Below are 14,390 nucleotides of genomic sequence, written 5' to 3' on the forward strand. Positions count from 1 at the left end.
CCCATATAAATTGGCATTCTACAGAGTTATCAAGGTGTTATCAACCCAAAAGAAAAAAGATAAATTTCGAAACTATGTTTCCTTGAAAATCACACCTGCAAAATAATAGAAAGTTCAAAAGTTCAGAAGAAATAAAAATAAAATTTTATTGGTATAATATATCAATATATGTAATATTGAATTGATATTGAACTAACTAACATATAAACGCAGCATTGCTTCGAAAAACAAACTTACTAGATACTATTACAGCAATAGTAACGTATTGTTAACGATTAGTTCAGTTGCATATTTAATTATTAGATGATTAATTATTAAATTTAGTAAAATCCATAATACAAGATTTGAAATTGGTTATCACTTTATATGTATACAATATGGCACGATAATTCATATTGATGTAGGTAACTTAAATTTAGATGTAATAAGATTTATTATTCTGAAAACTGTGCTCATTTTTTATGTATTTCTATCATATCTGAAGGGATGTAGGAAAATTGAGGACCATAGCTGGAATTGAACGCACAATATCTCACAGATATACTACAAATAATATAAACTATCCAGTCACCTGCCTTAAGGCCTAAATAATTTTTCCATAGTCCCTATTATGTTGAGACGAACTAAATCTCGCAACAATTATTTACATAATGTAATATCATATACTACTATTTTAAAAAAGAACAAGAAAGCAGATTATCGTATTAAGCTAATACAATAGTTTCATCATGTCGATTGTTTTTTGTTATTATCTTATATTATTTATATTATATTAACGATCTTACTAAGAACATTTTCTGTAGTCAGAGGTCATTAACTGAGCATTTGAGAGTTATAAAGCAGGTAGACATTCAATTCGTGCTGCAAATTGTGTGCCTTACATTTTATAATATATACTCCTGTATCATAAAAGTACTTCTAATGAATGAACCATTGATTTAAAGATCTATATGTATTCTTGTGTAAGAAACTTGTTGATATTTTTATCGACAAAAGTATATATACTGCACTCATTAAAATTTCCGGCAGATATTTGATACATAACAATGAAGTGTGATAATTCTATATAAAAATAACAGAACTTCAAACACGAAACGTGTTACACATAATATGTTACACATTCATCATACTTTTATTGATCTGCTTTTAAATGTAATATTACTTTTTAAGCACTTTGATATGCTAAGCAAAGTGAGTCACGTAATTGGGAAGTTAAAAAAAAGCAATATACTACTAAGAAAATATTTTCTAATTAATAATATAATAATTTTATAATAATAATTTCTAATAAATAAGAAAAATTTTCTTTTGCTAAATTATAAGACATTTAAATTACATATTTAAATAGCAAGCTGTAAGTATTTCATAAACTGTTCAATTTTCGATATTTTGATACTTTTGTAGGGCACTCATACAGAAATGCATAGAAATTAATTAAAAATTCTGTTTTCTAAGATCTTATGTTACTTTGAAACACACCATAATTTTGCATTTTACCATCGCATAAAGTTGCATTTTTGTGATAATTTATACATTACTGCAAAGACTTGTATGAGATATTTTCTCAGTAAGGGGCACAGTACAATATGCATTTCTTAACGACACGATATTCTTATATCAACATAAATTATAATAGTCATGATATACATATAAATTAAGATAAATTTTATTCATAAATGGCCACGAATTATTTTTCCAATTTTTCTGTTCCACCTTCCTCTTCCTAGAATAGCACCAATGAATAAAAACCTAATCTGCATAGAATTTCCATGGTTTATTAGAAATCGAAATAGCTTTCCCGATGTGTTGCATGTAGATACTCAACTCAATTTAAATGGTTCAAATTTTGCTGTAGTATTCTACGGAACGATGAAAAACAGGTAGAAATTAATTTTATAAAGCCTACCAATCATGGTATGTACCTGTCTAAGGTTAAATATTTTCCGCGTTAAATACGTTATGCAGTAACGTAGCTGTAATTCGTATTCCATAGGGACTGTGTATTTCAAAGTCTATTTGGAACATGCTTTTGTGTTTCATGTCACATATTTTGTCACAAGGTATGTATTTTAAGATATAACAAAGAAATACTTCTCTATTTTATAAGAAATGTATTTTATAATATATTATACATACATACCTATAAGTAATACTTGTGAATTGCACCGAAATACTTCATTTTGTCATGGACAAAGAATACGTTTGACGATGGTTGGTGTTTTTCCGCAGAGGAATGTATCGAGTCATTCATTACCAAATTTAACAAAATATGGCTTCCAAGAGGTGTCGCTACTCCAAATATTTCGCTTTTTGTTAAACGGCGTCCGCAGCCATTTCAGGCATATTCTAAAACTCTTATAATCTTATAATGCTCATTAATTCTACTAATTATAAGTGACTATAATTAGTTCTATCGCGTTCTGCGGCCGCAATATCTCTGAAATTAATTTTTGATTTTTCCTTGTTTTCAAACAAAACAAAAAAAAATGTGCAATCGTAAAAAGTAAAATTTATTCTGTATAATTATATAAGTAAAAAAAAACAGTTTACTTTTATGTTAAGTATCGTACGTTTGATAAATTGCGATTGTGTGGTTTAGGAATTCTGAGTTAGTTGGTCGAAAAATTGAAGAGAATTTCAGAAAAGCTTCACCAGAAAATCTTAGAAAAATACAATAATGGACTAAATTCATACGATATTATTAACTGCAGATCCCGTTATAGCACAGTATAGGAAAAAATTATAATAAAGAAAGCAAGTAACGCCATAAATATTGCAGCCCTTAATAAAATCAGAAGGTCTGAATTAGACCGAAAGATGAATTTCTTCATACTTTTGACAATGAATCGATTATAAGTTATTTATTCACATTTAATATTATATATGAAATACGAAATAATATATCAATATATGAAATTTCTTTTAATAAACTATTATATGCACATTTCCTTCAGACTTGTTATCTATGGCACGACTCGTGTAATGATTACGCTTATATTTTATGTTTAATTATAAATCGCTTAAAATATTTTGTTTAATTAACAAGAGCAAATTCATTTTTTTACAGAAGTATTATTATTATCCAGACTTGATTGCAAAGATATTAACCGATGAATGTAATAAAATTTCTCATCTAAAAGCTTCTCTAACTAGATTAATCCATATAAGATGATTCTATCATATCGTACAATGCAGAGAAACAAGCTGTATCACGTAATTGGCATTTCTTGACGGCTATTGCTTACTCATCTATTTAGATGTCACAGTGCCCGCAAGACTGCCCGCGAATATTTAGACTATCACTACGTGACTGCTCGCTATTCTGTGCAATTGTTATGTAATTGAAATACAAAATTGCTTTTACTTTTTTCATTCATTGTAACTCGGGTCAGAAAAAATATTATCAGTTCGAAAGTATAGTAAGTAAATAGCGAAGTAAGTGATAAAAAATCTTTTACAAAATTTCATAATAGATACTGCGCATAAATATGGACTATATATCATAAATATTTCAGAAATAACGTTGTTTATACATTGTTAATGCAGGCGTAAATAACAAAGCATTCATTTTGAATAATAGATATTATCATGTGAATCACATAAATAAAACAATAGTTATATTTCTAAACACCTTCAAATCTAATAATATTCATTAACAGTGCAGTTTATATCTAAGACAGCTAAGAGTATAGTAAAGACACGATTCTCATAAGAGAAACAAAGACGAAGACCAAAGATATACAATTTAATGTGTAAGACTGGTCAACATAACGTATGGACCACTTTTAGCAGTAAAGTGCAACATCAAAACCATTAAAAAACCTAAGATTCATGTACACTTATATCCTACTTGACTTTGTTTTGTACTGCAGTAACGTAGAGTTGCTTATCTACAAGGAAGTGCACATTTAAAATAATTAGTGTAGACCTAAATAAAAGCTTTTAGTCGTCGTGTTATAATACCACTACATTGAATTTAATTAAGTAATTTGTAATAAATCATAGAAAAAGTAATTTCTTTTAAATCTAATAATTGAATCAAATAATAAATTTTGATATAATTATAATTCCGTTAATCTAACACATAGTCTCCCCATGTCTAAAGTTTTTCAATCTTGCAAAAATTCAGGTAATTATGTAGTATTGTATACAATTTAGTAGATTTAGCAGTGGAATCTTGATTTATTATTAAACATTACTATTGTACCTATAAAAATATAGTAACTCGATGACACAAGATAAATAAACGTTCCATCCCCAAATTTCTACTTTGTTTATTCATGAATAAGATCTGACATTGTAGCAAATTTAAAAATTTCTCTATATTTAAATTTTCGTAAAAAAACCAATTGCCTAATATAATTTTGAAATATCTCATTATCTATAATAATCTAAAATGTAAATTTCTATCTACCGTGAAATATAAGGATGTTAATTTAATAACATAATATTCTATTTTTCTCATTAATTGTATTAATAAAATAATATTTTACTAAATTAACATCGTAATGTAAGGCAATTATTATATGCACTCTGAGAATAAAGTTACGATAGATCTACTATCCATATCATACCACAAATGTTATAGAAGCTTATTATACAATTTAAAAAATACAGTCTATTCACCGACATATATGAGAATCATAATGATCGTATATGTATGTAACTATTTGAAACAATTTAAAGGACGTTTTAAAAAAAGACCTTTTTCTGAAACTATGTTAAAATCATTAGAACGTGTCGTTAGAATTTCTGAAATATATTTTCTCATCAACTCATAATTCTATATTTGTTTACAAAAGTCATACGGCTTTTAAATGTAAATCTTTATTTTAATAAAAAAATATCTTAACATTACACTTTCAATTAGTAACAGCAATTCCGACATGTAACATATGGTACATATGTAGAATTATTATATGTATGAACTTCTAAATTCATTTTCTTGCTTTCAAGCCAAGCTTTTAAAAATACATACGCACTTTCGTGGACAATATTGGAAAGTTTAAGAACTAAGCAATTAAGCTTACAGAATAATGTATTGAATATTTTATATACTTTTGTGACAAAAGAAAACCTCCTTAACTGTTGAAAATCAATGGATTTATTCAATAATTTCTATTTATCATATCACCGCAGATTCAATAACTAAACAACGAACCATATGACTTATAATTGTATTTTTAAACATATATAATTACATATACGACCAATACGTAGATATACGTAAATATATATACGAATTATACGTACGTATAGACGTAGATACGTAGATATATATGTAATGTATTGTTACAAAATATTAATTTGGGGTTTTGCCGAGATAAAAGAGATATTAGAATTAGGGAATGAAATGTGAAAGTATTTCTATTGTCCATCTTACGTATTGACAATAAAATATGATTAAGAGACTGGTAACTTGTAGTGTTGAACAATTTGAAACATTGAAGTAAGAAATATTGAGAATAAGCGAAGAAATACAAGTAAGGGAAGATTCAAAGAGGCTTACGGAAATGATTGTAATGGGAGATGATACCGAGAGAACATTAATCAAAATCAAGAACACGGTAATATCGAAGAAAGAAACAAAAATCGAAGAGATCGACATAATGAAGCTACGACAGCTTCACGAAGAACTGAAGGAATTAAAATTAAATACAATAAACAAAAAGAAAGAACTAAAGGAAAGATTGAAGAATTATGTACAGAGGGAATTGGTAAAATAGAGAGAAGATGGCATCACGCAACAAGTATTCTTGTATTTTTCCATTTTGTATCATCACTTTATTTTATTAGACATTATTTTATTGTTGCGTAAAAAACATTCCTGATCCCTCATTCAAAATCCCATTATATTACATATATTGATGTTATATCGTATTGTATCGATACATGATTATATGTATAATATACCATTATGTTCAACGCCTCCTACTGAATTTTCATCTTACCAATGAACAGTTTATGTAGGTGACACGATTGTTTTTAAAGGCAGATAAACCGATATGCATGACGTAAAGGAATTCGTTTCGATACTGTTATCGACGCAACGCATTGAATCTCGACCTGCACATGCTTCCATTAAAAGTAACCTCCTTTATACGTGTATGTGCATTTTGCAATATTTGTTGCGCTAGTTTAAACATCACTTTACTTCTTGAAGCGTGAAATAAAGAAAACGATTTGCGGATTCGTATTAAAACTCAGGCACCGATGAAAATACCAGAAAATAATGAAATATGTAGCAAAACACAAGCAGATCGCATTTATTTTGATTTAACGACAAATCGTATATTGATTTCCTTTGCTGAACGAAAGCCATAAAGCACCACGACGACAGGAAGCATTTATGGTTTGGTCATGCTTGCCACTTTGAAGAATTTTATTCAATACAAGAAACAATAACAAAAAAGCTGTAGAAATTTGCGAAAAACGTAATTCTTTCTTACACTGAAAAGGAATATATTAATCACTAAGCATGTCAACGTTTTAAATATTCTTCCATACTTTACAGCAGACAATAATTCACATATTTACTTAGATATGTTTTCTATCTTTTAGAATTGTTTTCCATACATGAAAATGAAATTTTTTTAAACATTAATACAATAAAATATATTAGATTGTTCTTTTCATCATAAAAGGAATCAACTAGGAACAATGAAAATGTAAGTCTGAAAATAACAATTGTACATTTATTCTTAACCTATCTATATTTTTTGGGTATTTCTCTATTGGTTAAAATGTTCTTGAAAAAGGTATGAGAAAATCGTTATTAACGCGCGCAATTTTCAATTCTAATTTTATGCTCCTGTCTTTCTTAAATCATTATAAGAGTACATATCTTTGTTTGTTGAAATGAAAGCAAAATTAGAATATATAATTCGAAGATCGTAGCAAGATTGATCATATCGTATAAGGAAATTTATATAGTATATGTAAGCGTAATTCTACCTCTATCTACATAATCAGTTGGGCGTTTCTGTCGTCTCGCATAAAAACAAACTTGAATACATTAATCCAATGTTTCACGATTGATTACTTTTTATATATGAATTTACTGTAAACAAAAAAATGTTAAAAATTCCATCCTTTAATAATAATCCTATGGAAACTATAATACGTGATAAATGGTTTATACGATGATAATTAATTTCACTTTCCACTGTACTGGAGTACACAGTACTGAGTACTGGACAACACAACTTTTTTTATTGAATAATTATATTTATCTATATCTTAATAACTTGAATTTCATGCTCAAAGAAGGACATCTTATTTATTATTTTTATTATTTATTATAAAAAATTGTAAAATCCTTTGACAATACTAACAAATGATCTTCAAGAGATCTTGAAGACATAAGTATCAATGTTACTGAATAAAATCTATAATATTCTCTCTCTCTCTCTCTCTCTCTCTCTCTCTCTCTCTCTCTCTCTCTCTCTCTCCCGATTAAGATGCCAGATGAAATAAATGCTATAATATAATACTAGTATAATAAAGTCAAAAAGCATCATTATATCCATTTGGCAATTTCTCTTAAGTCACCTTCCACTTTTCTTTAAAAAATTATATTTATTCGCACTATTAACAATTTTGAAATCAATATTCATATTTAACTACGTCACATTGATATGCAACCCACCAATGTTACTCTGATAATGTATTACATGTACTTAGGATAAACTATCGCTAGATATGTATCGTGCAAGTGCATATCGTCACTTCTTTTGCATGGTGTAATCCTTTCTTACTTAGAACATTAAGGTATCATAATCGATTAAAATGCCAAATATATCTGTTGAATAAAAATGCAATTATAAATATTCCGAAAATATTAAAGATCACATTGTTCTTTTGAATTATTTGTAATAGCTTTATCCGTAACAAAATTCATAATAATCTATTTCTTAATTCCTACTAACTGGTAATCGTAATTATAAACGAATCGAAATTTTTTATTTTGAAAAAGTTTTTCGCACTTATAAGATAGTGCAAAGAATGTATCTTATACACGTCTACATTATTTTCCTTTCCTCATTTCTTTATTATAAAATTCTAATTGATAGAGCCTTATCATAATTCATATTATATCATAATTTACAAAAAAATTCACGTTATTTCTAAATCAGAAATACTTTTGTACTTATTAGTATTTCATATATATATACTTATATATGCCCATACATACGTATACACTAGAATTTATTCCTTTATAACCTGTATTCAATGCTATTCATCGAAATTACACGCATTAAAGAATATGGTGATAAACAGGACTTAGCAACAAATACATTCAGCTATTTTGCATTTATTTAAATTTGTAGCTGTATATTTGCTTAAAAGTAATATATTACAATAAAGATAATAATAATATTAGTAACTTCAGGAACACAATATAATATGTATGGTCGTTTTTAATTCAAGATTATTTTTACGATATTTTGATTCTACATTTATATTACTAATAGCGGTGATATCATAGTATATATTGTACAACATATATCCACTATGATAACATTAGTGATATTATACTAACATATTAATTTCATAGATAGAAAAATGGCTATAGTTGTCAAATAAAAAGTCAAGCGATAAAAAACGTAGTATGCAATAAATGCTTCTAAATTGGGTCATTCCACTTATAAACCGAAAACAGCTTTTAGAAAAAGATAATACTATATATCCAAAACAACATAGCATATTTTAATCTATTTTAACGCTAGTACATGTAATTTGAAATAGATGTGTAACTTATAAGTTAATAGTTATAGTATATCGTTACTGACCTTCTTTACTTGAAAATGTTCTGGCCGTAAATTTTCGACGATTTCCTGATCAGGTTTGACGGGTTGCGGTACCGATGATCGGAACCCGTCGAGCACGCCTTTAATTGTAAACTTCTTCATTACGAACCGAAGATAACACCTAAAGGATCACATGTGCAGCAGCAACACAAATTCAAGTCTTCCTAAAGTTCCAAGTCAAAATACGTAATTTTGAGAAAATGGAATTAACAAGAAAATTCGAAATTTCTTATGACAAAAATTTTCAATATGTTCTATTTAAAAGTTCCTTTTTCCGTGAAAAACTAACGATGACATCTTTGCGGATGAATGGAAAGTAACACTCATCGATATTTCGAGTCTTACGGGACCTCTTCTACATTTTGACAGAATAACGATAACGTCGGAGAGGCACTTCAGCACATTTCGAGATCGTAGTACTTAGTGTAAATATAGACGCACACGTTACCGTAACCGTTTGTCGGCGCGTTTTTACAAATGCTGCGTGACCAGAATTGTTTTCGTAGTTAACAGCAATGCAGTGTTGTTTAATCGTGTCAGGATCAATAACTGGCAACAGGCTCATGTGGATTCTTGCATGACCGCGAACCTACCCTGTGCGCAATCGTGAACAAACCTTTATGGCAAGTTTTTATGTCAAGTTCGTATCATCATAAAGGTAGTCCAAAGTGTGGTACAACAATAGATAGTTACTCTCGGCATATTGATCTGTTTAAATTATCTATTAATAGCAACTTATAAATCTGAGTTATCAACAATAAGTTAAATTTCGATTTATAGTTATAAGTTTCACATTTGACTATTTAGTTATAAATTGAAGCGTTTAAGGAAGTATTTTAGAATACTGGATATAAAATTAATTAAATAAATGTCAGCGAAATTTGTTTGTAAGATTCATTAATTTTAAGCTAATAAAGGTTTTACATGCATTCTTCCAATATATGTATCAATCGTAAATTCATTTCAATTGGATGATAATTCTTAGGTAGTATATGTGATGACAAATAGGCACTTGTATAAATATATATGAATAATAATTAAACATTATCATCTATGTAAGAAAAATAAACAATTTCTTTCTCATTTTTAAATTATTTATTTTTAAATATTTCTATGTACAATACACTGAATAAAGTAAATTAAAATCATAGTCATAAATTCTAAATGGCTCTTGATGCTACCAACTTTATGAATAAACTAGTGCTTTTTCTAGTACTTTTACAAAGTATATCTATATTATATCTGATTATATTTATATTTACAAAATATATCTATAGCCTGCCCAACGAGATGAGACAATAAACGTAAATAAAACGTGATTGCTACGACTGCAACTATTGATTGTCGACTAGTGAAATTCAAGTGTCACTAGTAGAGGGACTATAGACCTTTTTATGAAATTTAAACCTATTATCCGATTTTTGTCAAATAAAGTTCACATACATATAATATATATAATGACATTAAATTAAATCATTACAAAGTTTATATCGCCTAAAACAACCTGATATTTTACAGTACTAATAATAATAATATTTTATAATAGAATACAATGTTCTTTACATTGAAAATTGATAACATATATTACAGTAAAGGAAACATTTCTAAAATATTGTTTTTGTAACCTTTCGGATCTAAATATAATCAATTCAATTAATTTATACATTGTAATATATGTGTATATATATAAACTTAAATGTAATCGCAGAGAAAATTTTCTCTTATAGTTACATATATGTAATATATTTAATTATAATATAATATATTTATTTGATATACAAATGTACAGTATATTATATTATACAAATATATTGCAAAATAAAAGAAATTTAAACATTCGTTTAATAAAATGTTAAATAAACTCCTTTGAAATATTTACATATGTACATTGTATATACAGTATTATGTAAGTACAATATTCATTTTTAAGTGAATTACAGAATATAATCAGATTTTCTTATATCCAACTTTTTACATACTTGAACATTTTGTACTGCTTATATAATCGCTATTTTAAATACATATTATCTGCAATATAGAGTATTATATGTACATAAAATGAACAGAATTCAGTATAAGGTTACCATAATTTTTTTATATAAATATTTTTAATTTAATGCGTACACATTACTGTATAATTAAATTTCGACATTATGTACTTACTAATTAATAAATATGTATATTTAAAATATTATACAACACAACTATTGTTTCAGGAAATTTCTTAGGAAGAATTGTATAGGTTAAGAAGTTTCAAAATGATGAGTCCAGGTAATGTAACACCAAAATTTCGTGATATTTTCAACATACCAACAAAAGATATATTAAGATGGTTCCCTGGACATATGGGTAAAGGCTTAAAAAACATGCAAAAACAGTTAAAAAACGTAGATTGTATCATTGAAGTTCATGATGCAAGAATTCCAGTTTCTGGACATTATGCAGATTACAGCAACACATTGACTGGATTAAAACCTCACATTTTTGTATTAAACAAAATGGATTTAGCTGATATGAAATTTAAGAACTCTATAGTGGAAAATTTAAATCAAAAGGGATTATCTAACATATTATTTACTAGTTTTAGAAATGTAAAATGTAAAGGTGCTAAAGAATTATTACCTTTAGCACAAAAATTAATTAAGGAATCAAATCGCCATAACAGAGCACAAGAGTCTTCATTTCAAATAATGATCATTGGCGTTCCTAATGTAGGAAAATCATCACTTATCAATCGTTTAAGAAATAATATTCTTCATAAAAGTAGTGCTGTGCAAGTTGGCAGTATTGCTGGCATTACACGATCTGTATCAACACGTGTGAAAGTATCAGAAAAACCAGATATCTATGTTTTAGATACACCAGGAATTTTAACTCCCAAAGTAGATAATATGCATACAGGCTTAAAATTAGCATTAGTTGGTTGTATGCAAGATCATTTAGTAGGTCCAGAAATATTGGCAGACTTTTTATTATTTTGGCTAAATAAACAGAAACGATTTGAATATGTTGAAAAATTAGAATTAAGAGAACCACATGATAATATATCGTACATTCTTACATATGTTGCAGCAAAATTGAAAAAGACTTTAAGAATAAAGAATTATGATGGTAAAATAATTATAAAGCCAGACTTAAGGTTTGCAGCAGAACATTTTCTTTCTTTATTCAGAAAAGGAGAATTAGGCTATTATTGTTTAGATGAAGATTTATTACTGTCAAAATGAAATTTAAATATAAAATATATAATTACTATAATTATATTACTATAATTACTATAATTAATTATAAATAATTAATTTTATTAGAAATTTAAAAATATTTTCAACTATATATATCAAAACAGTGTATCATAAAATTTCTGCTTGTGTACAATAAATCTTAATAATTCTGATATTTAAAAATAAATTTCCATAATTCTATATATATAATAATGATCAGAATTGCTATTATTATCATATAATTATTCCTCTTTATTCAAATATGGGACATTATATATCATAGCTAATGTATCTACATATGTATATACATATGCATGTATTTGATATATATATATCAAATTATATAAATTATTATATATATCAAAATATTTCTATATATATATATAGAAAAAATTTAATCTTATTAATAATTATATTAATTAAAAAAGTAAGAAGTGATAAAAGGCTATTAGAACAAAGTAATATTATTTACGATAAATTAATATCAAGAACTATAATAAATAAAATAATTGCATTATTTAAATGTTCCTTTAATAAATAAAAAACGATATAACAATATTGAAGAATAATGGCAAATACAATATAATCTTGATTACTATTGAAGAAAATATAAAAAAAGCTATATCATATACATTATGTCATATATAAACAGAATCTGTGCATTAATAATATTTTAATCAGTCTTCTATAAAATCAATAGGATTTTGAAAAAAAAAGTATAGTTATGTACATGTAATTGCAGGATAATTATAACAATAATAATCATAATTAAATATATATGTATATTATGAAAGTAAGTCATTTGATATCGAAAAATTTTAAGTATTTTTACTAATTCAATATTATGAGATTGAATGTTTTAGATTCAGTAGCAACATTTCGAAGTTATGAGTAGATGTACGTATTTATTTATTTAATTATAAATTTATATCTTTATTAATTTTCAAAATTTTTATGAAATCATTTCAAAATAGATTATTTTTTATTATACAAAGTTCGATTACTTTAATTTGTTTTAAACAAAAATTATTTAGTCTATTCATTTAAATAATTCACGGTTTCTTCTAATGATTATTTATAATATATGTTGTACTATATGTTGTTGCTTATTAAAAGTGATTGCTTTAAAAAAAAATGTATGAATCTTACTACGTAACTAGCGTAAACCGTTATACGGTACGTTACTTTCACCTTGCGAACTATTTACAATATCACGACCGGTTGTAAAGTCTTTGATAAGATTTAATAAGATTATTTAAGAAATACTTAAAATAAAATTGTAATGAACAAGAATTATACTGTATACGTTTATTGTATTTAACACGAAAGTTAATGTTTGATTTATATATATGTAGTGACTACCTTACTAACGAATTTAAATTATAGTGGCAATGTTTGCGAGGTTGACATTTTATCCAACGCTTCTTTATAATGTAATAATGGAAAAAATTTCGTCAAGAAATTGGTACGATAGAATTGATGACACTGTTATATTAGGTGCTCTACCGTTTCGAAGTATGACCAAACAGGTATATTACATTATACATGCTATATAATTTGAATTTATAAAATTGCAATAAAAATATAATTTAATTGCGGAAAAATAAGATCTTTAAAATTTTAGTTAATAAATGAAGAAAATGTCCGAGGTGTTATTTCAATGAATGAAGATTACGAATTACAGTTGTTTTCCAATACTAAAAAGGTATATATATATATATATATATATATACATATATGTATACACACATATATATATATAAATATAAAGATACATATATAGGAACTATTACTATATATATTTAAATAAAAATTTTTAAGTTATTATATTAAACAACACTGACAACATTGAAACATCTGATTGCACATATTTTTTAGGAATGGAAAGATAATAATGTGGAATTTTTACAACTGTCTGTAACAGATATTTTTCAATCACCTTCACAAGAAAAATTACAACTTGGAGTAAATTTTATTAACAAATTTCGTAATGTTCCGACTGAATTAAATAATTCTACTAATGTTGATAAAACTTATCCTAAAACTGTTTATGTTCATTGTAAAGCAGGAAGAACACGTAGTGCAACATTAGTTGGATGCTACTTAATGATGGTAAGATAATTATAAACATATAGATTTTTTTATAGAATTTCATATATCTTTCATATTGAATTAAATTAAACGTTATAAAAATAATTTTTGTTAGAAAAATCAGTGGGCTCCAGAGGAAGCAGTAGCATATATGCAACAAAAAAGACCTCACATATTATTACGTACCAAACAGTGGAATGCATTAAGACTTTTTTATAACAACCATATAAAAAAATAATACATCATTTAGATAAATATACAGTTATTA

General features: G+C 26.3%; 3 protein-coding genes across 10 annotated transcripts in view; 2 read left to right on the top strand and 1 right to left on the bottom strand.

Moving 5' to 3' along the window:
- Positions 1 to 9,409, bottom strand: part of Tomosyn (syntaxin-binding protein tomosyn) — a 75,440-nt gene extending 66,031 nt beyond the window's left edge. For 4 of the 8 annotated variants that reach the window (XM_069114193.1, XM_069114192.1, XM_069114194.1 and 1 more), the window contains exon 1: positions 8,793 to 9,408. In XM_069114193.1, coding sequence (XP_068970294.1) covers positions 8,793 to 8,912 — 120 coding nt within the window. In that variant the 5' untranslated portion in view covers positions 8,913 to 9,408. Of the gene's footprint in view, positions 1 to 8,792 lie in introns of all 8 variants that reach the window. The other 4 variants (XM_069114196.1, XM_069114195.1, XM_069114199.1 and 1 more) reach the window with 2 other exon arrangements.
- Positions 9,410 to 10,805: 1,396 nt separating this feature from the next.
- PTPMT1 (protein tyrosine phosphatase, mitochondrial 1) lies at positions 10,806 to 14,379 on the top strand. Its single transcript, XM_069114076.1, has 6 exons — positions 10,806 to 10,889; positions 11,027 to 11,081; positions 13,418 to 13,560; positions 13,656 to 13,736; positions 13,910 to 14,143; positions 14,238 to 14,379. Exons 2-6 carry the CDS (start codon positions 11,069 to 11,071, stop codon positions 14,358 to 14,360), a joined length of 594 nt encoding a protein of 197 aa, XP_068970177.1. The 5' UTR covers positions 10,806 to 10,889; positions 11,027 to 11,068; the 3' UTR covers positions 14,361 to 14,379.
- Positions 11,069 to 12,057, top strand: LOC138180318 (mitochondrial GTPase 1). Its single transcript, XM_069114074.1, has one exon. The coding sequence runs from the start codon at positions 11,069 to 11,071 to the stop codon at positions 12,035 to 12,037; it is 969 nt and encodes a 322-aa protein (XP_068970175.1). The 3' UTR covers positions 12,038 to 12,057.
- Positions 14,380 to 14,390: the final 11 nt, after the last annotated feature.

The sequence above is a fragment of the Bombus flavifrons genome, chromosome 5 (assembly GCF_040668555.2).
Source record: "Bombus flavifrons isolate JBK064 chromosome 5, iyBomFlav1_principal, whole genome shotgun sequence".
Lineage (NCBI taxonomy): Eukaryota > Metazoa > Arthropoda > Insecta > Hymenoptera > Apidae > Bombus > Bombus flavifrons.